At 40.5% G+C, this 27504-nt stretch overlaps 1 protein-coding gene across 12 annotated transcripts in view; it reads left to right on the forward strand.

The window, feature by feature from the left end:
• TCERG1 (transcription elongation regulator 1) overlaps window positions 1-27504 on the forward strand; it is a 71855-nt gene that overhangs the window by 37099 nt on the left and 7252 nt on the right. For all 12 annotated transcript variants that reach the window (XR_011558034.1, XM_070739370.1, XM_070739371.1 and 9 more), the window contains 6 exons: window positions 8326-8486; window positions 11855-11921; window positions 12155-12290; window positions 13362-13451; window positions 17191-17309; window positions 19311-19461. Coding sequence is in view for 11 of the 12 variants with exons in the window: in XM_070739370.1 (XP_070595471.1) it covers window positions 8326-8486; window positions 11855-11921; window positions 12155-12290; window positions 13362-13451; window positions 17191-17309; window positions 19311-19461 (724 nt within the window). In the remaining variant the exon portion in view is untranslated. The remainder of the gene's footprint in view (window positions 1-8325; window positions 8487-11854; window positions 11922-12154; window positions 12291-13361; window positions 13452-17190; window positions 17310-19310; window positions 19462-27504) is intronic.

Here is a 27504-nt window from a genome sequence, read left to right on the forward strand (position 1 = left end):
CCTTCGGGCTTGGGGTCTCTTTCAGAGGATCCGGATTTTGGCGAGGACAGTGATAAAGAGTACGAATTCTCAGAGGATGAGAACACCCCAGAACAGCAGCCAGTGGCTGGTCTGTTTAAACCTACACTGTTTCGGACTCTGCTTTTTAAGGCAAAGCAGGTAATGGACCTGCAGGGAGCGGCCAAGACGCCAGAAGCGGAGACCGGCAAGACATCTGCTTCCCTTTTACGAGAACCCCAACCCGAGTCGGACCACATCCCGGCCTCGCATATCTTTGTTGAGGGAGTTAAAAAACCCTGGCAGCACCCCGCAGCGGCTCAGGGACCTTCGAATTTGGAGCGCAAGTTCTACACATTCGACGAAGAGGTGGAAAAACTTTTAGAGTTTCCCCCCATTGACCAGCCGGTAGTCACGCTGGTTTCTAGTGCCCTTGTACCGTCAGAGACGGGGGAAAGTTTGAAACCAGAGGACAGGAAGGCGGAAACCCTATTACGCAAGACCCACCAAATGGCGGGCTGGGGTTTCCGAGCGGCTGCCGCGGCCTCCTTCTTCAACAGGGCCTCCATCATGTGGCTCCAGGAGCTGCAGTCACGCTTCGGCCCGGAGGAGGCCAGACTTCGCCAGGATATCAGCAAATTGCAGGCCGCAGCTGAGTTTTCCGCCGACGCCACCCTACACGCAGCTAAGTTTGCCAGTAGAGGCATGGCCACTACACTGTCGTCACGCCGACTGTTGTGGCTGAGAAATTGGCCAGCGGACTTGAAATCAAAATGGCGCCTGGCATCAGCTCCGCTGCAGGGATCGATGCTTTTCGGTGACATTTTGGATAAAGTCCTCATAGAGGACAAGGACAAGAGGAAGGTCCTCCTTAAGTCCAATAAACGCCAGGACCGTCGTTTTACTCCCTACACTAGAAGGCAGAACCTACGTTGGGATGCTTCTACCGGACAAGGACAGGCGCAGAGAGGTTTTCACCAGAATCAATATTCCCAGCAATCATTCAGGTATGATCGCGGATCTTATCAGGATCGTTCCAGAGGCTTCCAGCAGTCCAGGCGGTCCTTTCGAGGAGGCAACCAGAGGGGATATCGTCGTTCCAAATGACGCCCCCGGACCTCTACCTTTAGGAGGGAAGCTACAACACTTCAGCCCCTCCTGGCTGCTCACTTCCTCGGACAAGTGGGTTCTAGCCACCGTATCGGAAGGACTTCGTCTGGAATTCATGGGGCCTCCTCCTCATCGCTTTGTAAGTTGCCCGAGGCTTCGGGACCTACACAAGAGGCAGCAGATCCGAAAAGAGATTGCCCATTTATTGGAAATACAAGCCATCGAACAGGTACCTCGACAAGAAGTTGGCAGGGGATTTTACTCCAGGATCTTCCCGGTACCCAAGACTTCAGGAGGATACCGAATGATACTGAATTTGAAACAACTCAATATCTACATCAAATACAGGAGGTTCCACATGCACTCCTTACAGACTATTCTTCCCTCAATACGTTCCAGGGACCTGTTGACTTCAATAGATTTAAAGGAGGCCTACCTCCACGTACCTGTGCATCCGACACACAGGGAATTTCTCAGGTTCTGTTCAGAGGGCGTACATTACCAATACAGGGCGATGCCCTTCGGCCTCTCCTTGGCCCCACGGACTTTTACCAAGTTGCTGGACGCCCTGACGGCCAACCTTCGGTCTCATTCTATCAGACTGATGGCCTACCTGGACGACATAATTATTTTGTCCAGGTCCCCCGAGCAGGCCAGAGAGGACCTAGCCAGAACAATACGGACACTAGAAGCGCACGGCTTCACTATAAACGTGGAGAAAAGTCAGCTGTCCCCGTCAACCAGACTACAACACCTGGGTTCCATCATCAATACCATATCAGGCAAGGTAACCCTTTCTCCCGAGAGACAGGAGAATATTCATCGTCTGGTTTCCGGCTTGATCCGCCTCAGAAAGGCCCCGCTGGCACTGTTGTCAAAAGTGCTAGGAACGTTGGTGTCAGCCATAGGTATAGTTCCCTGGGCCAGGCACCATATAAGAGGCCTTCAGTGGTTTCTTTTACCAGCTCAGAGGGCCAAGGTCAGTCACTCACAAAGGATTATCTCCCTACCAAAGAGAGTCAGGGAGTCGTTGAAGTGGTGGCTCACCGCAGCAATCCAGGAGGGCTCCCCCTTTCGCACTCAGGACCGTCTCATTCTAACCACAGACGCCAGTTTATACGGGTGGGGTGCTCACCTGGGACGACATATGGCCCAAGGACAATGGACAGTGGAGGAATTGGCTTCGGTCAATATCAACTTCTTAGAACTAAGGGCAGTGTTTCTAGCCCTGCTGGCCTTTGCCCCCCTAGTAGAGGGCAAACACATACTTATCTTAACAGACAATGTAGCAACCAGGGCCCACCTGAATCACCAGGGGGGCACAAGGTCTCACCGTCTTATGGAGGAAACTATGCGGCTTTTCAACTGGGCCGAGACCCATCTAGCGTCGCTGACCGCGGAACATATCGCAGGGATCAGCAATTCCACAGCGGATTGGCTCAGCAGGACTACGCTGGACCCGTCAGAGTGGCGACTCGATACAGACCTGTTCTACCAGTTGACCCAGAGGTTCGAGGTTCCCCTAGTGGACCTATTTGCCAGCAGCCAGAACACTCAGCTCCCGCGGTTTTTCACACGTTTTCCGGATCCAAGGGCAGAAGGGACCAACGCCCTACTGTCATCTTGGCCTCCCGGTCTCCTGTACGCCTTTCCCCCGTGAATCTCATCCCGAGGGTGGTGGAGAAGATTCTTCACGAGGAGGCGGAGGTGATCTTACTAGCACCGTACTGGCCACATCGCCCGTGGTTCGCGGACTTGGTGGAACTCTCAGTGTCACCCCCGTGGAGGATCCCGGATCAGATCATCTCGTTGAGCCAGGGGAATCTGAAACACCCAGATCCTCAATGGCTACACTTGACAGGTTGGCACTTGAAAGGCATAAATTGAAGCAGTTGGACTTACCAGAGAAGGTCATAGATACCATCCAGGCGCCCATCGACTTCACGGATTTATCAGGCGACCTGGGCTGCGTTTTGTAAATTTTGCAACAAAGATTCACAGGACCCTAGGGAAGCTTCTGTAATTACTGTTTTAGAATTTCTGCAAGCTGGGGTGGAACGTGACTTAGCCCCTAATACTTTGAGACGACAGGTGGCAGCCCTAGCCACCATGATTCAGACTCCGGAGTCTCGCCCCTTGGCTCAGCATGCTTGGATCAGAGACTTTATTAAAGGAGCCACGAATAAACATTCTCCGCCTATCAGGAGATTTCCATCCTGGGACCTCACGTGGGTACTTAAGGCCTTAACTAAGCCTCCCTTTGAACCGTTGAGGTCTATACCAATTAGGCTACTGTCCATCAAGACAGCCTTCCTTGTAGCTGTTACATCTGCGCGCAGGGTGTCGGAGATATCGGCGTTATCCGTGAGACCTGACCTCTGTGTCTTTTATCCGGATAGGGTGGTTCTTCGCTTGGACCCCACCTTTGTACCAAAGGTAAATACAGCGTTCCATAGGAAGCAGGAACTCATTCTTCCGGATTTCTGCTCTCATGGGAGTCATCCATCGGAGCTACTGTGGCATAAGGTGGATGTCCGGAGGGCTCTAAAGATTTACATTAGAAGGACAGAGGAGTTTCGTAAGTCTGAGACTCTTTTTATTTCATTTTCTGAATATAGGAAGGGACTTGGACTATCGGCAAAATCCATTAGTAGGTGGATTAAGGACTGTATCTCGGAGGCCTACAAGGCTGGTGGACACACAGTTCCAGAAGGATTGACGGCTCACTCAACCAGGAGTGCGGCGACTTCGGCGGCTTGGTCTACTCAAGCATCGATAGAGGACATTTGTCGGGCTGCAACCTGGGCAGCCCCTACAACATTTATTACACATTATAAGTTGGACTCCTTTGCTTCAGCGGAAGCGGCCTTTGGCAGGAGGGTTCTTCAAAGAGTTTGTGTTTCTCCTAAGTCCCTAGTTAGACCTTCTCCCTCCCATGGGCTTTAAAAATCTTTGGTATATCCCATGTTGGACTCTCCTTCCAGATGCAGTGGAGAAGACCCGTTGTACCTACCTGAACGGTCTTCTCGATGCACTGGAAGGAGAGTCCAAACCCACCCGGTAGTTGAAGTTCAGGGACACCGGAGGTTGGGTTGGTTTATGAGTTATTGCATTGGTCAATAAAACTTGGTTATCCTCTTAAGTGCCTTTCGTTTTTAAAACTGAGCTCATGGGGGGACTGCAAGGGGGCGGTACCTATTATTATGTAAATTTTTTACTCAGTCTCTACCAATAGGATTGGTTAAATACCCATGTTGGACTCTCCTTCCAGTGCATCGAGAAGACCGTTCAGGTAGGTACAACGGGTCTTTCCTCCTGCGTTGTGGGACACTTAACAAGCTCTCTTGTTCGTCTCTTGGACTTTAGTCATTTCTCCATTTTAAAAAATTGGAGTTTTTTTCTTTGGCGCAAAGGCCCTCAGCGCCCAGTAATATCAGCATTTGCAGCTCGCCCATGCGCAAGCTACTTGGCGCCATAAAGTCCACCGCGTGGCCCAGAGTAGGCTGTGAAGACTCTCAGACTATTACTCCTCAGCTAGGCCTCTTAACCAGTGTGCCTTGGTGGTAGCTTTAGGGAGGCCTAGCCCTTCTGTACTCATTGGCACGAACTTTGGATTGATCCAGATAGTCTTTGACCTGCAGACACTCCTGGGCCTAGGAGCTTGAGTCTTCTTCCTCTTGGGAATTTTTTTGCCTAGTCATAGTAGCTTCTCCATCCTTGGCTCAGACCTTGTTGCTGTTAATATTTTTTCAGACCATGGCTGCTTCTATTCCCAAGAGAAGCACTTCTTCTTCTTCTAAGGGTCCCCAGGATGGTAGGCCTACTGGTGATGAAATTGAACCCATTCCCCCAGGCCACCTCCTCCTCTTCTTAGCAGCTCCCCACACGGCTAGGGCCACTAGAGCTGAGAAGAGACAGGACAAAGCTCTTCAAAAAATCCACGAGCAATCTGCTAAACGATTGAGAGTGCAGGCCCAAGTGCATATTAGTCCTTCTGACCCTCCAGAGGCCTCTGATTTGCCTCCCTCAAGTGTCCCTGTGCTTTCCCTGGATGAGCCAAACCTTAATAGACCCCAACCTAATTTATGGGGCTTAGGTCCAGGTGAGCCAGGCCCAGCCCAGGCCCATAGGGTGTCTCCTCAGCTACCTGCCTCTATTACTAACCTCTCTCTAGAGCTGCAGTTTATGTATTCTTTATCTCAAGCCATTGATGCCAAGCTCTCGGCTATCAATGCGCTTTCTCAACCTCGTCCACCAACCCAAGTGCCTCTAGGCCTGTGAGCTCTTTCTCAACCTATAGAGTACCAGTCCAAGAATCAGGCTCTGACTTCACAGGATAAGAATGAGGAAGACGAGGATCTAGAAGACAGAGATGACCCATTCCAAGGCCTGTCAGGGGATGAGGAATCCCAAGTCAAGATTCCCTCTCCTACCTTTTTTCCTTTCCAACTGTTCAAGTCCCTTCTATTCAAGGCCAGAACAGCTACAGGCCTTGCTGGTCAGAACAAACCAGATGCATCTTCTACAGCTCCCCAAGAGGAAAATCTTCCGTCTTTCATGCAGGAGTACAACTTCTGTCATATCTATAAAACGGCCTCGACAAAGGATTAGCACCCAATACCCTACGCAGGCAAGTAGCGGCTATAGCAACCATCCTGAAATTGAACTTAGCTAGATGTATCTCACAACATCCGTGGATAAAAGACTTTATTAAGGGAGTAGCTAACTTGAGACCACCTACTCTTCATCGCTTCCCAACTTGGGACTTACCGACAGTACTACAAGCTCTCATGGGACCTCCATTCAAACCTCTACGGGGTTCCACTACATCTTCTATCCTTTAAAACAATATTCCTTGTAGCCATCACTTCGGCTAGGAGAGTGTTCGAAATATCTGCATTATCAGTAAGACCGGACTTGTGTGTTTTTCACCCAGACAGGGTGGTCCTACGCTTAGACCCTACCTTTTTGACCAAAGTCAATACCGTCTTTCACCGAACACAGGAAGTTATATTACCTGACTTTTGTGCACATGGGTCACACCCATTAGAACTAAAATGGCATAAACTGGATGTGAGACGTGCCCTAAAAATATACATTCGACGCATGAGCACGTTCAGGAAAACAGAATCCTTGTTTGTGTCTTACTCATCGTCCAAGGGGTCAAAAGTCTCTTCTAAGACAGTCGCTGGATTCGCTCCTGTATCGTCACAGCGTACAAGTCAACCTCTACGCCACTTCCACCTGGCATCATGGTGGACTCCACGAGAAGTGCAGCTACATCGGCTGCTTGGGCAACTCAGGCTCCGATCGAGGACATATGTCGGGCGGCAACCTGGGCTGTTCCCGACACATTTATCAAGCATTATCGTCTGGATGCATATGCTTCAGCTGACGCGGCGTTTGGACGCAGGGTGCTGCAAAGTGTGTGTGAAGAGTTTGCGCCCCATGTCCAGCCTGTTCCCGCCCCTAGTGACTTAAGCTTGGGTATATCCCACATTGTACTCTCCATAGCAGTGCAGTGGAGAAGAACCGTTGAATTTATCTGAACGGTCTTCTCGATGCACTGCAAGGAGAGTCCAAACCCGTCCAACCATTGGGCCCAGGGGCACAGAGTTTACTAAGTTCTGCATAGTTGACAGTTTACATATGTTGAATAAATGTTATTGGTTTATTTACGCTATGACTTCATTTTATTATCGCCTGACTCACTGGGGTGGGACCTATTTAATATGTTAATTTTTAACTCAGTCCCTTCCAATAAGGCTGAACTATTACAAAATGGTTCAGCCTTATGTAATAGTTCAGCCACGTTGGACTCTCCCCGCAGTGCATCGAGAAGACCATTCAGGTTAGTTCAACGGTTCTTTCAAACCTCAGGCCTCCCACTGTCATAGAAACATAGAAGACTGACGGCAGAAAAAGACCTCCCACTGTCCACAGATATCCATCCTGGGACTTACCTTGAGTTCTGCATTCTCTTACTCAAGCTCCATACGAACCGCTAATGTCAGCTTCCTTCAGGCACCTATCTTACAAGGTAGCTTTCCTTGTGGCAATCACCTCTGCCAGACGTATCTCTGAACTGGCGGCTCTTTCCATCCGACAAGACCTATGCCAGTTCCACTCAGACAAAGTAGTCCTCCGTTTGGATCCCACCTTTCTGCCAAAGGTCAGTTCCATGTTCCACAGATCCCAGGACATCGTGTTGCCTTCCTTCTGCTCCAACCAGAACCATCATCTCTCCATCAGATGGCACGCATTAGATCTCACCAGAGCTCTGCGGATCTATATCCAACGAATCAGGATCTTTCGTAGGTCAGAAGCCTTATTCGTAACCTACCACCCCAGATCTCTGGGGGCCAAGGTCTTGCCAACCGTATTAGGCCGTTGGATTCAAGGGGCAATCTCAAAAGCTTACGAGTCAGCCTCCCTCAATGTACCAAGAGGAATCACAGCACATTCTACAAGAAGTGCAGCCACATCAGCAGCTTGAGCAACTCAGGCCCCCTTGGAAGAAGTCTGCAAGGCGGCCACTTGGGCCTTATCTAATTCCTTCATAAGGCATTATAAAATTGTCTCTTACACTTCAGTAGATGCTGCCTTCGGCAGAAGAGTCCTCCAATCCCTTATCTCTCATGATAGCCAACTAATACCTCCCTAGGGACACATCTGCTGGGTATGTCTCACGTGACTGCTGGACCCACTCTTTCAGTACGGAGAATAGGCGTTGATTGCTTACCTGAACACCTCTTCTCGTACGCTAAGCGGGTACAGCAGTCACTTCCCTCCCTATGTCTTTCTGACTGGTTGTACCTTTCTAATCTTTTTTTTAATCACGAGAGTAGAGCACCATTTGAGCCACCACTTTCAAGTCTACGGATTCGTAAATTCTGGGAAGGGGTGGATCCAGCAATCTTTTAAAAGACAAGGCTTGATCCTATGCAGATTGGACAGCGAGCAACCCACATGACTGCTGTACCCGCTCAGTTTACGAAAAGAGGCGTATAGGTAAGCAATCAATGCTTATTTCCTGGAGTTGAATTCAATTTCAAGGATATTTTATTTATTATTAGAAACACTTTCTTAAAATTACTGTTATCTTTACTCTACATAGTCTGTTAAAATAAAAAGCATTTTCTTGCTTGTTAACTTTCATATAAAATTAAATATAATTTAAAACCTGCAGCAATTATATAATATACTCTTTTTTTCTAGGTGTGTGGTGTGGACAGGTGATGAACGGGTTTTCTTTTATAACCCTACCACTAGACTATCAATGTGGGATCGACCAGATGATTTAATAGGAAGAGCAGATGTGGATAAAATTATTCAGGAGCCTCCTCATAAAAAAGGAATGGATGAAGGAAAAAAACTAAGTAAGGCTAAAAGTCGCTTATGTGTTCAATTAATTCTGACAAGTTACTTTTTGAAAATCTGCATTTGATATGGATATAATATAATATGGACTATAAATAGTTGTGGTTGGTTTGCAATTTTGGAAATTAAATAAGATTATTTGTTAATACTTGTAAACTAGATATGTACCCTTTCTGGCTCCTTCAGGTAGCCAGGCATAGTATGAGCAGCTTAATTCAAGAAATTGCCAAAGCTTCTCTGAGAGAAATAGTAACACATTTAAAATACCATGTTTCCCTGAAAATATGACATGATATTAGGCCAAAAAGGCTTTTCAAGGCATGCACTGAAATAAGCCCCGCCCATGCAAAACTACTTTCTGGGGAAAGGGTGGGAGATGTCCCCAGCACAAGGGGTTCACAAACTGGTCAAGAGAAGCCACCGAGCTCAGACTAAGATGAGCATCTCATGTCCCAGCCCGCCTTCACACTGAAAATAATAAGGACCCCCCCCTCCCCCCCGCACGATAATAAGGCCAAGGCCATATTTTGGGGGTCAAAAAATACAAGGTCTTATTTTCGGGGGAAACGGTACTTTATATTAAACAACAGCCATCCTACTCAGTACCCTCTTTGCTTAATCTTCAGTCATCCATTTTTGTGAAAGTCTGTTCAGAAAGAAATGATTTATCTACAAAGTCCTAAAAGTAACATTAACATTAAAGTACCACAAAAGTAACAGTGTCCCATAACACTCTCATGTTATGGGACAGAAACGGCATTGGTTGCCCTGGTTGATTATCCTTCTGAACGTAAAAGCTCCTGCTTAATCAGCAGTTGAAGATTATATGTGCCCAGATTTTGCAGGTTACTAATCTACAGTAATTTTGAGTTAATCACATATTTGCTAAATTGTTAATACTCTACATGAAATAGAGCGGAGAACTACCTACGTGGAGAAAATTCAAAAATTGCAACTGCTTCCAAGTATGGCTGAGTAAACCATCTTCATTGCATTACTGATTTTGAAGTTGCTATACTGGTTAGATGCTGCCCAGAATGCTTGGGGGGGGGAAATCACAAATAAAATTCATACGGAGCCAAACCATCCACACTTGATAGTGTATATTGAGATATTCTTTCCCCCTAGGCCTTATAATTTACGCATGGTATGTTTGTATGTATGTTTGGTTTTATAATAAGGTTTTTTTTAGTTGTTTAGTATTGGATTGTTACATGCTGTTTTTTATCACTGTTATTAACCGCCCCGAGTCTGCGGAGAGGGGGGGGCATACAAATCCAATAAATAAATAAAATAAATAAATTACTGAGAATGCCTTTTCCCAAACTTTTCCACAAGGCATTTAAGGTGTTAGGAAGATAAAGAGCATCTTCTCCAGAACATTTAAACATCTGGGTATGTTCATGCATGAGAAGATGACGTCTTAGGTAATTTGGTCTTAAATAATTTAGGTTTCTAGAGGTTATAAATAGTATTCTCAGTTATGACTGGAAATCATAATCTACCAATGAAACTATATCCTGGCTAGTATATTTTGAAATGTCTTCAAAATCAGCCTATGTAGATATTTTATTATGGTATAAGGAGCAGACCTAGTTAGCCTTGGATGACTAAAAGAAGTCTGCACTAAAATTGACACTTATATTTAGAAGTTAAACCACAAGTATTTCTAATGGATAAACCTGATTCTTCCATTGAATGCTGCAGAAGGCTGCAGAGCTCTAGGAAGTATAGCAAGTTGTTTCATTACTGGGCAGTGTGGTGTGATCCCCAAAGTGGCCACCATTTTCCAAATACCATGTTTCAATGTGGCAGCTTGGAAAATAAAGGCCTTCCGGAAAGCCCAGCTTGCTTCCTTAACCCAAGTTCTGGGAATCTTCAAAAGGTAAGAGAGAAGGAGAATATGGGTCCTGGTGGGCTGGAAAGCCAGACCAAGGACCATAGGGATAAGTGGGAGAAATTCAGACATATAAGTAAATGGCTACAGGGACGCTGCAGCAGCGGTAACTTAAAGACCAGGTTGTAAGTAGCTTTTGGAGGACCTCAAACGGATGCTGAGCATCTGGTTGCAAGGTGAAGATTACCTGTTACTTATTACTTAGCCTGGCACTAATTAATCCTTTATTTCCTGAAATTCATATCTTCTACAATATTTTCATTGAGGTTCTTTGGTGATCCTTGTATTTTGTAAAATGGTTCTGTATTGTTCAAGTGATAATTCAGTCCAAATGATAGTATCAGTTAATCCTTTCATAGATTTGGATCTTTCTTGGAAAGAATATCTTCTGGAAGTTACACTTCACACTTTTAAAAAATGTACGTGGGTTGTAAAACTATAACTGCAGCTGTACGTTGTTGAAGAAATATATTGCATTTTAAGATACTAAGATGGTAATGTAGAATAGTATTTAAATGTATAATGTGGGATTTAATTATGGATAGTTAAGGCACTAGGCTAGAAACCAGGAGAGTTCTGGTCCCATTTTAGCCATGAAAGCTTCTTAGCCCACAACATCAGACAGGTGACAAAGTGGTCTGTCAATTCCTATTAAATCCAATAGATCAAAATCTGGTTAAAAGCAGATCTTGTTAAGGAGTATGCAGAACCCTTGAGTTATCAAGGACCATCTACAGAGGAAAATGTGGGATTTCAGCTGATATTTAAAGTGTATAAAGTTTACTTTAGAAATAGCTCAATCAAATTAAATAGTCAATATTTTTCAATACAGTAATAATATTATAAGCCTGTCTTTGTCTTACATATCAGACATACATTATGGCTTACAATACATCAAACTACCATCAAGCTTACCACATCAGTCTCAATGAATCAGCAGAAAGAGCAGAGAGAGAGAATCATGCTTTCTGGCTCCCTCTTATGGCAAATTGCAACACTATCCCTTAAAGCTATAGTAGTTCAATATAAACAAACATTCATTGTTAACTTGTTTCTCGATTGATTGATTGATTTTGTCCAATACACAGGGTTTTAGTGGGTATACACATAGTAAAATACATAATGAAGGTTATAGAGGATATACTCATAGTAAAATATATCTAAGAAAGAATAGAAGAGAAGATAAAGGAATAAACATCAATGAAAGAATAGAAGAAGAGATATAGGAATAGAAGAAAAGTATAGGCGATATAGGAGAGTAATAGGACAGGGGACGGAAGGCACTCTAGTGCACTTGTACTCGCCCCTTAAAACCCAACTGTCTTGTACATAGATACTAACAGATCAGCACTTGTGGGAAAATGGGAAGGAAGAAAATGTTCTTTAAAATTTGTATGTGAGTGTTAATTAAACATAACTAATGCATTTGAATGATGATCTACAGAGTAAAAATAGGTATTTCTTTTACAGTGAAAGATGAGCATGAAATGTTAGAAGAAGCCAATGATGATGAGCCTATTAAAACAAAGAAGCGGAAGTAAGTTTCTATATGAAAGGAAGAATGCACATGATCAACTTCTCTATAAAGCTCTATAAAGCTAAGTTAACTATTTCTTATTTCTGAACTCAGAATGAAGTAGTAGTTGTCTTGAGTATAAAGAACAGATCATTGAATGGTAATATTGGTCCAAAATTAGTTTGGATGAATTTGGTGGCATACAATAAATGATAAATAAATGAATAGAATTCTATCATATGTTTTTTTAATAGGAAAGAAGACAACAAAGACATGGATTCGGAAAAAGAGGCTGCCATGGAGGCAGAAATTAAAGCTGCTCGAGAAAGAGCTATTGTCCCTCTCGAGGCTCGAATGAAACAATTCAAAGACATGCTCCTGGAAAGAGGGGTCAGAAACAATTCTCAGATTAAATTTATATGATTTTTTCAAAGTATTACATTGTTTATGTAATCACTGAGGACCATTTCCTAAATTGATGTGATATATAAATTGCCATATGCTCTAATATAAAATAGTCAAAAAGGTTGGTCTCCAATCTTTCTCTCTATTGTTGAGAAAACAATTGTTCTACAGTTAGAATACTGAAAGAAACATAATCTGGATTCTTTTCTGTCAGGATTTAGACCAGAGCATGAAATCAAAGCACATTAGTCAGTCTTGTTTATGGCTTTTAATGGGGCCAGAAGGGAGAAAGTGTGACTATCCTGGTCTTGTTCTATTGATTGATTGAATATAATTACACTAATTTGAATTTTATTTTAATCTTATTACATTAATATTGCTGTACTAAGGTCATTATTTCATGTGTTGTTCATATCTATCCCTACTACCATTGTCAAAAACACATTTAATACTGCTTGATTAATGAATAGTGTTTGCAGTTAGGGAGTAAATAAAATTTTCATTTTTGAAAGATCTGCATGCACTTTGGTTAAGAACTAAGCATGTTTTTAAGAAAAATTCTGGTATTGGTGTACTTTCTATTAAATGTCACAATCTAATCAAGCTTTCAGAATCTTCCCTTTTACATGCTACATACAGAATGTCATAGTATTGATTGTTTGCATAGTGCTTCAATTTATGAGGAGAAAATAGAATTACTGATTGTTCTGCAGAGACCTAAAAAAGCAAAGAAAGTCAGAGCTGAACTTCAAGGCTTTCTTTTGATATAGCAGTTTTTAAATGTCACACAGTAGTGGTCATTTTAATAAGTAATTAGATGTGTTAGTTCTCTGTAATTATGTAGAAGTTTTCAGAGCCAATTAGTGTGAAAATTGGCCCTACTGACTTCCTGCTGTTCATCATCTATTAGTGATGAAACTGCTGTAAAGATTTCAGTTATAGCTTCTTTCTAATAGAAGTCCTGTAGATTTCAAGCAGAATTGCAGAACTTGTATCTTTTTGCCTGAATTTAATTGCCTGCAAAATCATTACTTTTCCCCACTTTATTTCTTAAAGGTTTCTGCTTTTTCTACATGGGAAAAAGAGCTACACAAAATTGTTTTTGATCCCCGGTACCTCCTTCTTAACCCCAAGGAAAGGAAACAGGTAAAATAAAAGGTCTTTTAAATAAATTATGTATTATATTCATATAATAAAATACAAAAACAGGGTTTTTAAAGGTTGGAAATATTTGAAAATATCTGAGGCTCTTTACAACACAGTTAATTCTTCAATATGACTTCTTTTGTTAATATCTGGAAGGTTTTAAATGACTGAATTTTAAATTATATAGAAAAAGGAGGAAAACTTTTAAAACAGTATTTTCTATTGAGATATAGAAGCTTCATCCTTCAACAAATTACATAGATACTGCTTTGAATAGTTACAAACAAGAAATACTTATTTCAGATAAATTGCCCCAAACCAATACCTACAAAAATAAATTAAAACACCAAACAAACCTTGATTACAAAAGATGCTGAATTACTGTAGTTATATGAAAAACTTTCCAAAGAAGGATATATAATTCTAACATATTCCATGGAGATTCTCAGTCATCCTGATCATGGTTGTTCCAAAGGTTCTTTTTTCAGGAGCCAGCTGGAGTTTATTGTTTTTTCTTTGAAAACTTCATTTATTCAAAAAGTTTTTTCAGCTCTGACTGGATGGTGAGGACTGGAAGGATTTATATTCCTTTAGAGACCTGGTCATTTGCATTTCTTTAGAGAGATTTATCTGTGTCCTCAGGATCATCTGAGTAGTGCAAATGGATGTGGAGCTATCTTGGCTTCAGGATGTTTTCTGCCCTGTCTCTCTTTCCTGTTAAAGACAGCTACAGGGGATGAGTCTGTTGTCTGCATATCAAACTGAAATCTTCTAACATATATAACATACATGCATACTGTGTTTCCTTGAAAATAAAACCTTGTCTTATATTTTTTTGAACCCAAAATAAGCGCTTGGCCTTATTATAAGCCAAAAGCCCTATTGGGCTTATTATCATGGGATGTCTTATTTGGGGGAAAACAGGGTACATTATTTTTGTATTTTGTATTTGCTTATTTTTGTATTTGTATTTATCTTCTTATGAGCCGCCCTGAGTCTTCAGACAAGGGACTAATGCCATGAAAGCAAAGATACAAAAAACCCCACCAAAAATCCAAAGTGTTGACTTTGCAATGACAAAATCAAAACTTTAATATTTAATATGTGAATTCAACAAAACTGCACAAACTGATTACAAAGCTGATGTGACTGAGTTGCTAAATTAATCCACTGATCATTATGCAAAAAATACAACTTAACCTGTATCCAAAAAGTCAGGGGAACATAATGTGGAAAAAGTTATCAAAAATGAGAAAGATCTTGTGAGATTTTCAAATACAATGGATACATGCCCGATATCACAATTGTCAAAAACTGAAGTGTATAATTTATTGATATCACGGTACTAGGAGATGCCAGAGTCGGAAAAAAAGAACTGGAAAAATTCACGGACTATCGCAACCTGGCCATTGAAACTACACAGCTATAGATGAAATGTAACAGTGATACCCATTGTCATTGGGGCATTTGTACCATGTCCAAGAATTTTATAAAATAAATTAAGAAATTGCAGCTTCCTGCATTAACATCAGCGAAACTGTAAAAAACTTGCTACTTGGAATATTGTACAAGATACTTGGTTGATACTTACAACGCTGGCAGCAACCTGTGTGACCATTAGCACAGTCAGTGGTATTTGTGATACTTTAAAATGTTCAGTTGACTGGGTTTCATGTTTAATGAATAAAAGGATGATAGTGATGATGATGATAATTGTAACTCAGTGCCGTATGGACAGCTGGCAGAACAAAGCATTGCATGGCCAATTCTTGTAGAAGATTGAAGGTAAAGTGGATAAAGAAAGAACCTGGGCATGGCTTACAAGTGGAACACTCAAAAAGGAGACAGAAGGACTAATACTGGCTGCACAAGAACAGGCCATTAAAACAAATGCCAGAACAAAGCCAGAATTGAAAAATCAACAGATCCGAAGTGCAGATTCTGTAAAGAAGCAGAGGAAACAATCGATCACATACTCAGCTGCTGCAAAAAGATCACACAGACTGACTATAGGCATAGACATAATGCTGTGGCACAGATGATCCACTGGAACTTGTGCCAGAACTATCATCTACCAGTGGCAAAGAACTGATGGGATCATAAGCCCGAAAAAGTGGTCAAAAATGAGCAAGCGACACTACTGTGGGACTTCCAACTTAAGACTGACTGAATTTTGAAACATAATACACCAGACATCATGATTGTGAGAAAAAGAAAGTATGGATCATCAATATTGCAATCCCAGGAGACAGCAGAATTAAGGAGAAGCAGCTAGAGAAATTTGTGAAATACAAAGATCTGAAAATCGAGCTGCAACGACCCTGGCATAAGCGAGTGAAAATGGTCTCAGTGGTCCTTGGCACGTTGGGCGCAGTGCCAAAGGATCTAAGTAGACATTTGAAAACCATCAGAGTTGACAAAATCCATCTGTCAATTGCAAACGGCTGCTTTACTGTGATCGGCACACAATTTGCTGCTACATCACGCAATCCTAGGTGCTTGGGAAATGCCTGAGTGGTGATGAAATACAAAATCCAGCATAGTGATCTTGTTTGCTGTGTTGTACTGTTGAAATCATCATGATCATCATCTGTGAAGGTTCCAAAAAACACCCCCAACGAAATAAAACTCCAAGGCTAGAAATTCCTCAAAATTCTAATTTATTAGAGAGGTCATGTTGGCACATCTGGGAAAACCCAAATCTGAAGCTTCCAGGTTTTCCCCACCCAGTTGAAAATTCACAACCCTGCCCCACTCCCACAAATACATCATATGGTCCAATCCAATTTTCACATTTAACTGGAGACAATCCCCAGTCAATCCCATCCAGGTGCAGGCAGATATTCTTGGCTCCCAGAGTAAAGAATGTTGTTACAGATAATCCTCCACCGGTCCAACCAAAACCCCCTCCCAATTTTCCAGGCTAAAATATGTGGCAGTTAAGAAGCTGGGGGGAAAAAGATGGCTTCCAAAACTGACAATATCTTAGGACTCTGTAAAGCAATGAAAATAGATGATCCACAAGTGCATTAACCCAAAGGAGCATCTTTCAAATGTCAAAGCTGCTGTGCCCTTCTCAAAAAATAAACAGCTGCTTTGAAAGTTTTTCATATAAATGTATTCGAGCATATTTTTTTTCATTGACTGATACAGTGGGGGTGTTTTCTTTGCGTGTGTATGCATGCAGAGATAACTATAAACAGCATTTGAAGCAGTTGTGCAAGCTTGCTAAGGATGCCTAGTACTGTATTTATTTTGAATAAATGTATTAAATTACAATTATTGCATTACAGAAGAAATTATTTCTGCTCAGGTTTTAGATTGTCTGCTTCCATGTTGGTCTGCAGGTCTGCAACCTATTCCATGGATCAGGATCCTGTGACCACTTAATATTTTCAGATATTAGAGGAAGGAAGGAACATTTGCTTGTTAGAGCATATTCATTTGACTTTGGAATCTGTTACCTTTGGAAAATTTCCTTGACACATAAACTTACATGCATTCTTCTTATTGAAAGAAAACATCTGTTTAAATCTTTTTTTTCCTGTAAACTACAATTTGTTGCATTAAAAATAGCAGTAAAACTGCTTTTTATAGAATGGCTTGGTATAAAAGTTGTTACAGTTTCATTGAGTTTGAGATTCACTACACTGATCCCTTTATATTCTTTAGTATTTTTTTACAAATAGGCTTAGTTCTCTTCTAACAATGCCCCAAATTATGTTTGCTATTTATTCAGGTATTTGATCAGTATGTAAAAACCAGGGCAGAAGAAGAACGGAAAGAAAAGAAAAATAAAATAATGCAGGCCAAAGAAGATTTCAAGAAAATGATGGAAGAAGCAAAGATTAATCCTAGGTAAGTCAGTGTCTTTCTTTCTTTCTCTCTCTCCCTTTTTATCAGCTACCCAGGTTTAATTGTAACCTGAACTCTTAATACATGTTGACTTTCAGAAAATGAAAGAATCCTGACTGTTTCATGAGGATAAATTTACTAACTCTAGTAAACCATGCCTGTAATACTACAATGTTTCCTAAATTTAGTTAACCATTGGAAATCCTAATATAGAAAATATATTATGTAATGAAGGACTTGCCCCCTTTTACAGTATTAATACTGAATACCTTATAAGAATTGCTAATGATACCTCACAGTATTTTTAAAAAATATCTATTTGACCTACTTCAACAAACTACATTCCTGGATCCTTTTGCCATCCGATTGTTAACAAAGGGAAAGACTTATGTGGTCATTCAGCTAGTTGGCTATAGTCTTTTAGTGTTAATGTCCAAGTGGGTTACTTCAGATAAGTCATATTGTACACAGGATACTTTTAATGCATTGTTAAACTGTATATATTTATTATTTTTTGAGAACTGTTCCATTTATTTTACCTAAACTAGTTAGGAATTAGTTTGCATTAACTCTCAGTTCTTTGCTATCTACTGGCTTATTTTCAGTTGTTGCATTTATTTTGCTTGAATTGACTTACTATCCTCAAAGACTTTTTTGATTAGGCTTCTGATCCTTAATACTGTTAATTGGGATTAAGCTCCACTGAACACAGATGAACTGAATTTTGAATCAGTAAGCATATCTTTATATTGAAGTTCTGGAATACAATAAAATTGTATTTTTTAATAGTTTAATATTTGGAATAGCTGTAATACTGAATTTGAATATAATTGTTTTAGTATAGTTGCCCTTTTTCATAATTTAATCTCAAAAATTCCAAATTGCCTTTTATATTTCAAAGGGTATAGAAAAAGTTAGCTCTGATTTATCCTTTCATGAAAAGAAACCCTTATTTCCTTGATGGAAGGGTCCAAATCAAGGAGGGGTTGCTGCTGGAAAGAGGAAATATAAGGAAATGTTAACTTCTTCCAAGAGGAGAATTTCACTACAAGTAGTCTGCATCAAATCTATTACTATATAATTTTTTGATAATCAGTACCCAAGGTAAATTTTGCATGTCTTGTCATTATAGTGTAGCTTCTCCCCCCTCCCCTCACTTTTAGTTCAAGGTAATGATGATGTCCCTTTGGACACTTGCATTCCTTGAAAATCATCTCTATATTTTCTGTGCTTACAAATGTATGCCCAGACTTGTTTTTGCAGGTCATTTTCTTTAGCATAGGCTTAAGTTCACTTCTAAATAATAGAATAAGCTACCAAATTCTTCTCTTGTTTTAATTTACCCTACAGCAACAGTAGGCGGGATTTCCCAAGTCTAATTATTTCCATGCTGTGATGAAAACATTCATAGGATTATAATGTCTCACGTAATCTCGGGGTCAGATTAGCATCAGATCTTGGAAAAAGCACAATAATGGGGTTTTTTTAAAGGTAAGTGGCAGTATTATATCTACTGCACGTCTGAAATTTGGAATCTGGCCCTGAAGGTGAGAATATCTTGTAGCAAAACTACAAGAAGAAAAAGTGTAAAGCTTGGCAGATACTGCTACTAATTTCACACCTAGTACAATTGGATGGCAAATGAGTACTGTTAATTTTTTAATTAATAACCTTGAATTTCAGGACCAGTGAATAAGGAATTTCCATTCAACAAGTTATGTTGCAGTTGCTGGAAATTTTGTTCTACATATTTTATTCTACATATTCTCTTTATAAATCAAAAATCTGCAAGTCTGCCCTTGCAAATTTTTGATGAAATCAAAAAAGGCTGTCCCCTTTTTATCATGAAAATAAATATTTTACCTCTTGATTGTATATCTGAAGGGAAGATAATTATGCAATAGTGTTTAGCACACACTTTGTAGCAGAATACAAAGATGTATTTAGAATACATTTCCAGTTAAGAAAGCTCTGCCAAATCAGTACACTTGCCATTTTTTACAGAACTACTTTTAGTGAATTTGCAGCCAAGCATGCTAAAGATTCACGTTTCAAAGCAATTGAAAAAATGAAAGACCGAGAGGCCTTGTTTAATGAATTTATCACAGCAGCAAGAAAGAAAGAAAAAGAAGATTCGAAGACCAGAGGAGAGAAGGTAAGATTTTCATATGAAGATAATAAAAGCAGTATGAATGCAAGGGACTCATGTTAGGCTTCCAGGTTCTCATTGCTGGAAATCCCATTCCCACTACTTTCTTCTGCCTTTGGCCTCATAATTTGCATCTAAACTCAGAAGAACATTATTTCCTAGAAGATGTAGTATTTTGCCCCCTTTTTCCAGAATCAAGAACTTAGTTTTAAATTGCTGAAGTTAAAGCCTTGCTAATCAAACCATTGCTAATCAAATCTTTAGTTCTGTCTATCAGATTCCGAGACCTCTTTGTGGGAAGATTTTAAATGGCATTCTGCCTAAATGCTAACATTTTATTGTTGGTTTTTTAAAATCTTCCACTAAATATGTTTTAGTTTGGCTAGTTATCAAAATTAAAGGTCACCTATCAAAAATTAATGAATGCCAAATGTCATTTGTCTGCACTGTCACTTCAAGAGACAAAGTGCATATCATTGGGAAAGGCAGATGCATGAATGTTTTCAACAATATTAACATTAAAATGTGTAGAACTTTTATAGAATCCCCAGCTAACTGGGTGAATCAACGAAAAACATGCATAACTAACCTTTAATTGAAATCAATATAAGTTCCTGGTAACAAGAAGACGTGATATATCATGCAAAAGCTGTCATTCATAAACATTTTGTAAGTTTAAATGATATATATTCTGTTTTCAACTTTTTTAAAAAAATAAGATAATTTTCTTAACAGGCTTTAAATAAATTTCATAATAGTTGTAGTTCATTCTCTTAATTTGCTGCCATTACTGTAATTGTTATTCCTGCTGTGCCTATTGTTCAAAAGTGCTCTATACATCATACTGCAGTTCACCCTTATAAAGTGGATATGTAAGTACTGTTAAGATATTGCAAATAAGGAACTCGGTAAGAATGACTAGCTTAAGGCTCCGTGGTTTAGTTTATGGGAGATAAGAGATTCAAATGGAAAATTTCCTGATGCATTGCCATAGATTCACATATTTAGGACTAAAACCTATTGAACTTAGTCACTTTAGTAAATGATATGATAGTATCAGTATCCATCAATAGGTTCTCTTCTTGTACTCCCCTCACTCTGATCTGAAGAGTTGGGGAGCCCTCTTGTGTGTGGAGGGAACACAGGTGGGTGGAAAGCAAGAAAACAGGAATGCTCTGGGATCAGGCCTTTGACCAATGCTAGCAATTAGTCTTCATACAATATCAAAGTCATCAGCTGTCTAGAGGTGATTATGTGAAATCTGAAACCTCAACCTAAAATACAATTTGTTTTATTCTATAGTTATAGTTTAAAAATTACTGTTGCATCTTAGCCATAATCATCAATAAATTCTTTAATATTGCATGAACAACATCAGTAATATTTTGTGTTAAATATTGCATTTATCTTTGTATTTGAAACTAATTATTTCTTTTCTCCCAAAACCTCTTGTAACCATTTTATGTATTCTGTTTTGTAACAAGTGGATAGATTTTACAGTTTTGTGCTGTGCGGCCTGTCAATCAGTTCAGTCTGACAGCTGTCAATCACTGACACGCAAAGTATTATGGGATTCCCTAGTGAGGAAAGAATTGGTATCTCTGTGTGGTGACTTTAGCCTCCCGCAGTTCCGGTACTTTACATTTTTTTCAGTTTTTTTCCTTGTGAAGTGATGAGAGTTGTACCCAGAATGTGTAATCTGCCAAAAAAAAAAACCAAAACCCAGTCCTTCTAAATACCCAACAGTATTTTCTGCTTTGCTTTTCTTATTTTACAAAGAATAGCTAAATATTAAGAGGAAATGTGCCCCACAATGTTGTGAAGCTTTCTCAGCCAGTTTATCTAAAAAGAATTTTATTGCATGATTTCTCCATAAACCCTTTAAAGTAAGGATTGGAAGCAGCACACTTTAATTAATTGTTTATCAGTATTTTCTAATTCTGTTTCCTAGAGAATCTTCAAATTAAATAAAATAATTAAAAGAAAGGAAGAAAATAGTATATCTTGCAGTCATATTTTTTATGTTGAAATAGATTAAAGATGTTCCATTGAAAGCTTCTGTTGCTTAACCATATGATTTGGATAATATGAAAAAAGACATGCACATTGGTTATGGTGGGGGAGAGAGCAACAATGAGGTGCTCACCACATATCTTAGAAACATTTGCCTTTCCAACAAAATTAGGATTAAAAGTAGAGAAAGCAAAGATTGCATCAGTGTCTTCATTGTTATACCTACCCCATTATGCTTCTCTCTCAAAATATGTGACCCTTACTCTTATTTAAAGTAAGGAATTACTTCAAAAAATTATCAGATTAATACCTGTCTAAACAATTTCATAGCCTATCCTTTTGATTTGAAACACTTCACTTCCCCAAGCAGGAATATGTATATATCTATATGTGATTTCTGCTTTGCTCTTCCTTTAATCTTAAGTAACTTTCAAGTAACATCTCCTGCACAAAACTACAAAATTTGTGAGCTTTCAGCAATGATACTGAATTAAAATATTAGTTGTCAGAATTGATTTCCTTTATTAGATCTGAGTACTGCAGCTGCTTTTTACCCTTTTACTCCCTCTCTTTTGGGGCAGGGTCACAAAAATAACATACAGCTAGGCGATGAGAGCTGTTTCTATAAAAACAGGGATACATGCTGGTGAATGATGGACAAGATTTACTTTATAGTTGTAATATCCCAAGTCTTTCTAAAATGATCTACCAATTTTATTTTGATTTGACTACCGACATAGTATATTAAGTCTAAGAGTTGATATAAAAAGAAATAAGACAAGTAGCATTTATTCATGAGTGTGCCTGTTTTATTATCCTTATTTTAAACATAGAACAGAACTGTAATTTTCTTACATCTGGCTTAGAAAGCTTTATATTTAAATACTACTTATATGTTTAAGTTCAACTTTGAAATAATAGATACTATGTTGGATCCAGAGAGAGAAATGTGGAACTTTGCTGATACAACACTTTCCTGATCTCTCCCTCCTACTATAGCACTATATGCTCTCTCTAAAAACTCAATTTGGAGATCAAGGGATCCTTTCCAATTCTCTGTGATAGATTCCCAATGCTATAGTAGGATAGTGAAATCAAGAACAGTAAATAAAGTTGCCTAACACAAAAAAGCAAGATATATCTGGACCCAAGCCACATTTTTTAAAAAGGATGTTGCAAATCTTCTTAATTATATGCTTATGCGATTGACAGACGATTTACCAAATTGCTATTGCTATATGTAAGGCATTTATTTTTTTCTTTAATTTGATTTTCTACTGCAAAAAAATTCATTGATGTACTTGCATGTGAGGATACTATGCTAATAACTAAATGTCAATATTGAGGAATATCAACAGACTATTAGTATTAAGCTCTTTATGTAGACACTATAACTAATGATAAAATGAACCACAAATTCAAATTTTGATTGACCAGTAAAGGTGCATCAAGCAGTAATAATGAGTGCACAAGATTTTGTTTTCTTAATGTGCCTTTCTACAGCTTTGCACTTCTGGATGTACTGGACTGCAGTTTTAGCATCCCTAGTCAGCATGGTTGAGAATAATAGAAATTAAAACCCAGTAAACCTACAGGACACTACAGTGAGGAAAATTATTACAACACATTAAAATGGAATTTACCTTTATCATTATATCCCTGTATAATTCTGGATGTATGGACTTAGAAATGGAATAGTCTAGTCAGACTAATTCATTGACTGTAGATGCTAGGGTAAAATCTTTTCTCTCTTGTACCAAAAAAATGTGTGAATGTTCTGAAAGGCGACTGGTGCTAATTAACAAGATAAAATTACTGTAGATGCTATTACTGAGCTAACTAAAAATTACTGAGCTAACTAAAAAGCTCTGTCCCATGGATCATAGCTTTATTACGTGTGAATAAGCTATTCATGTAATTTAAGAACTGTATGAATTGCAATGTACTAAAAAAGAATTCTTTGCTTCACTGCAATTAAAATTCCTGTACCCATAACTCATTTAGATTATAATACAAAGTTGAGTTAGTGTGGATGAATCAGAATCATCCATTATGTATCTTATGTGTGGTCCATGTGTTTCTACATAGCTATTGTATATGCATAGATGTGTACATATACAGGCCATAAGATTTTGCAAGCATCTCTGTTAAAGAAAATAATTTGAATTCTTAAGAGTATGGCATAGGAAAGAAGAAAGCCTATGTTTGTTTGCAAAATAATTTTTTTATGAAATACATCAATGTAGGCTGGATTCTGCTATGTATCTATGGATTTCTAGTTATTTACCAATTCAAGAAGGTGTCATAATTTACCCATATTTTCTTTAAAAATTATGGCAAATCCATATTAAAGCAAATATATGATTAACAAATTCTAATGACATAGAAATATATCTTATGTTCTTTGTTTTGATCTTCAGTCAGATAGCCACATGTTGTCTTATTAGCCTTCAGTGAAATGTAGCTGAAACCGTTGAACAGATTTTTGAACTAAATCTCCAGCTTCTGTTATCTCTATTGTCCATGAAATATTAACTTACTCATTTTATTGCACATATTAAATGTTGATGCTTTACTCTTAAACCAGAAACTCAGTGAATGCAGTATTCAAAAATGTACTAATAAGCCAAGTCTATATATTCCATCAAATACTGCTTCTGTGAAATAATAGCTGGTATTCAGAAGTACTGTTTGCATATGCATGAGGAAACTCAGTACAAAGGTGGTTACTCAGGCAGCATGTATTTCCTTAAAGAGGGAAAATGCACAATAATATTTACATACAGCATGTCATAGAAGAAGAAATTATACTTGGCTACAATGTAAAATAGTGAGTATACAACTTGTATAACAACGTAAATGTGTTGTCTCCTCAAAATAATACAACATACAGCCATTAATGTCTAAACTACTGGCAACAAAAGTGAGCACACCCCTAAGTGATAATGTCCAAATGAGGCCCAAGTAGCCATTTCCTTCCCTAGTGTCATGTGACTCATTAGTAGTATAAGGTCTCAGGTGAAAGGGGAGCAGGTGTGTTAAATTTGGTGTTCTCACTCTCTCATACTGGTCACTGGAAGTTCAACATGGCATCTCATGGTAAAGAACTCTCTGAAGATCTGAAAAAAATGAATTGTTGTTCTACATAAAGATGGCCTAGGCCAGGGGTTGGCAACTGCGCCTCCAGAGTCACATGCAACTTTTTGACTCTCTGCTGGGGCTCCCTGTGGCCCTGTCGCAGCAGAGGGATGAAAGAGCTGTCATCATGGCAGTGGCATGGTCAGAGCCTTTGTGCAGCAATAGCATTGCTCTGTTGCAGTACATTTGTTATTACTGCCAGCAAAGAGGGCTGGGAGAGAATGGCAGGGGTGGAACTTGCAGAGTGGGGGCCATCCCCAAGCTTGCCCTTCTTCCTCCTTGTCAGTGGGGCAAGAAAAAGAATGGGGTGGCACAACAGCCCAAGGGGAGTGGAGTTAGTCTGGCAGAAACACCTTCATTGGCAACTTGGTGGAGAGGCACGGTCCAGTTCTTGCAGCAAAGCGCTGTTCACCTCCTTTGAAATGTGCTGCCTTCTGTTGCCTGTGCCTTTCCCAGGAAGCAATGACTTGGGGGAAGCAGAGGCATCAGAGTTTCTCCCCTCCCCCAGCAAGCTGGGCTTGGAGGACTGCGGACAGTTGTGGGCGAGTGCTGGAGGATCAGAAGACACACATTTCCAGCATGCACTTCTTTGTCCCAAAGTAGGATGGGGGGGGAGCCTGGCTGGCTTTCCTTTGGCGTGGGAAGGAAGACCCCCTTCATGGCCTGCCCACTGCTCTTGCTCCACAGCAAAGCGAAAGCATACTTCACAATGGGGGAGACTGAATCGCCTCCTCCTCCTGGAGCCCATTTAACTGCTGTGCAAGGCTCTGTGCACAGCAGTTAAATTTAGCAAGGTCTTCACAATGGGGGAGACTGGATCCCCTCTTCCTGGAGCCCATCCCCTGCCCCAGTCGCTGCTGGCAACTCACTCTCTTGGGTTGGAAAGCAAACCTGGAATTAGCCACCTGCTGTTTCCTTCCAGTCAGGCAGTGAGAGAGAGGGAGACAGATTTGGCTCAATTCTGCCCTCGCCAAAGAAGCTCACTCATCAGCTAGTCTCCCTCTCTCTTTCTCTGCGTGCCTCCATGTGAGTATGTGTATCTTGCTCCCTGTCTCTGTGTCTCTTCTCTCTTGGAAAGCCTCTCCTTGGGCTTGGGGCATTTCGCTATCTATTTTTTTCCTGTTCCTTTTGGAAATCCAGGCTGGGTGAAGAATGAATGCAACCCGTGGCAGAGGCTTCCCTTCCCCACCCCTCGTGCGCACCGTCTCAGGCCCGCCAAGGGGTCAAGAAAGGGGGAGGAAAAGGGAAGCCTTCACCAGGGGTTGCACTTTTTCCTCACCCAGCCCAGGTTTCCAAAAGGAGGGTGGGCAGGTAGTGGAAAACCTCAAGGAAAGTATACAGGGCTTTCTGAGAGTGAGAAGAGACAGAAAGATAGGGAGCGAGAGACAGAGAGAGAGAGAGAGAGAGAGCAAACTCCGGGGAAGAGAAAGAGATGAGGGACAGAGGGGGATGAGACAGAGAAAGAGAGATAAGAAAGAGGTAGAGGGAGACAGAAAAAGAGAAAGATGAGGGAGAAAAAGACAGAAAGAGGAATGAGAAGGAGAAAGAAAAACACAGATGAGAAAGAAATATGAGAGGGAGATAGAGAAAAGGAGAGAGGTGAGAGATAGGGAGAGAGAGGAGAGAGAGATTTATTTCCATAGAAAAGAAAATGGGGAGCCACAAAACATGGGTAGGCGTGACTGGAGGGGGGTGTCATGTGACTGGTGGGAGTGAGTGGCAATTTGGCCACGCCCACCAAGTTTTGTGGCTCCCAGTGTTTTGTTTTTGTAGGGAACGGTCCCAAGTGGCTCTTTGATTGTTTAAGGTTACAGACCCCTGGCCTAGGCTATAAGAAGATTCAGAAGAAAATCCTGAAACTGAGCTGCAACATGGTTGCCAAGTCCATACAGTGGTTTACCAGGACAAATTCCACTCAGAACAGGCCTGTCATGATCCACCAAAGAAGTTTAGGGCCCATGCTCAATGTCATATCCAGAGGTTGGCTTTGGAAAATAGACATATGAGTGCTGCCAGCATTGCTGCAGAGGTTGAAGTGAGAGGGGCAGACTGTCAATGCTAAGACCATATGCGGCACACTGCATCAAATTGGTCTGCAGTGCTGTCGTCCCAGAAGAAAGCCTCTACTAAAGATGATGCACAAGAAAGCCTGCAAACGGTTTGCTGCAGGCAAGCAGACTAAGGACATGGATTTCTGGAACTAGGTCTTGTGATCTGATGAGATCAAGATAAACTTATTTGGTTCAGATGGTGTCAAGTGTGTGTGGCGACAACCAGATGAGGAGTATAAATACAAGTGTGTCTTGCCTACAGTCAAGCCTGGTGGTGGGAATGTCTGGACTGCATGAGTGCTGCCGGCAATGGGGAGCTACAGTTCATTGAGAGAACCATGAATGCCAACATGTACTGAAGCAGAGCACGATCCCCTCCCTGGGCCGCAGAGCAGTATTCCAACATGATAATGGCCTCAAACACACCTTCACTGCCTTGCTAAAGAAGCTGAGAATAAAGATGATGGACTGGCCAATATGTCTCCAGACCTAAACCCTATTGAGCATCTGTGGGGCATCCTGAAATGGAAGGTGGAGATGCGCAAGATCTCTAACATCCACCAGCTCCGTGATGTCATCGTGGAGTGGAAGGGGATTCCAATGGCAACCTTTGAAGCTCTGGTGAACCCTATGCCCAAGAGGGTTAAGGCAGTGCTGGAAAATAATAGTGGCCACACAAAATATTGACACTTTGGGCCCCATTTGGACATTATCACTTAGGAATGTACTCATTTTTGTTGCCAGCAATTTAGATATTATTTGTTGTGTGCTGTGTTATTTTGAGGGGACAGCATATTTACACTATCATACAAACTGTTTACTCACTACATTGTAGCCAAGTGTCATT

The sequence above is a fragment of the Erythrolamprus reginae genome, chromosome 2 (assembly GCF_031021105.1).
Source record: "Erythrolamprus reginae isolate rEryReg1 chromosome 2, rEryReg1.hap1, whole genome shotgun sequence".
NCBI lineage: Eukaryota > Metazoa > Chordata > Lepidosauria > Squamata > Dipsadidae > Erythrolamprus > Erythrolamprus reginae.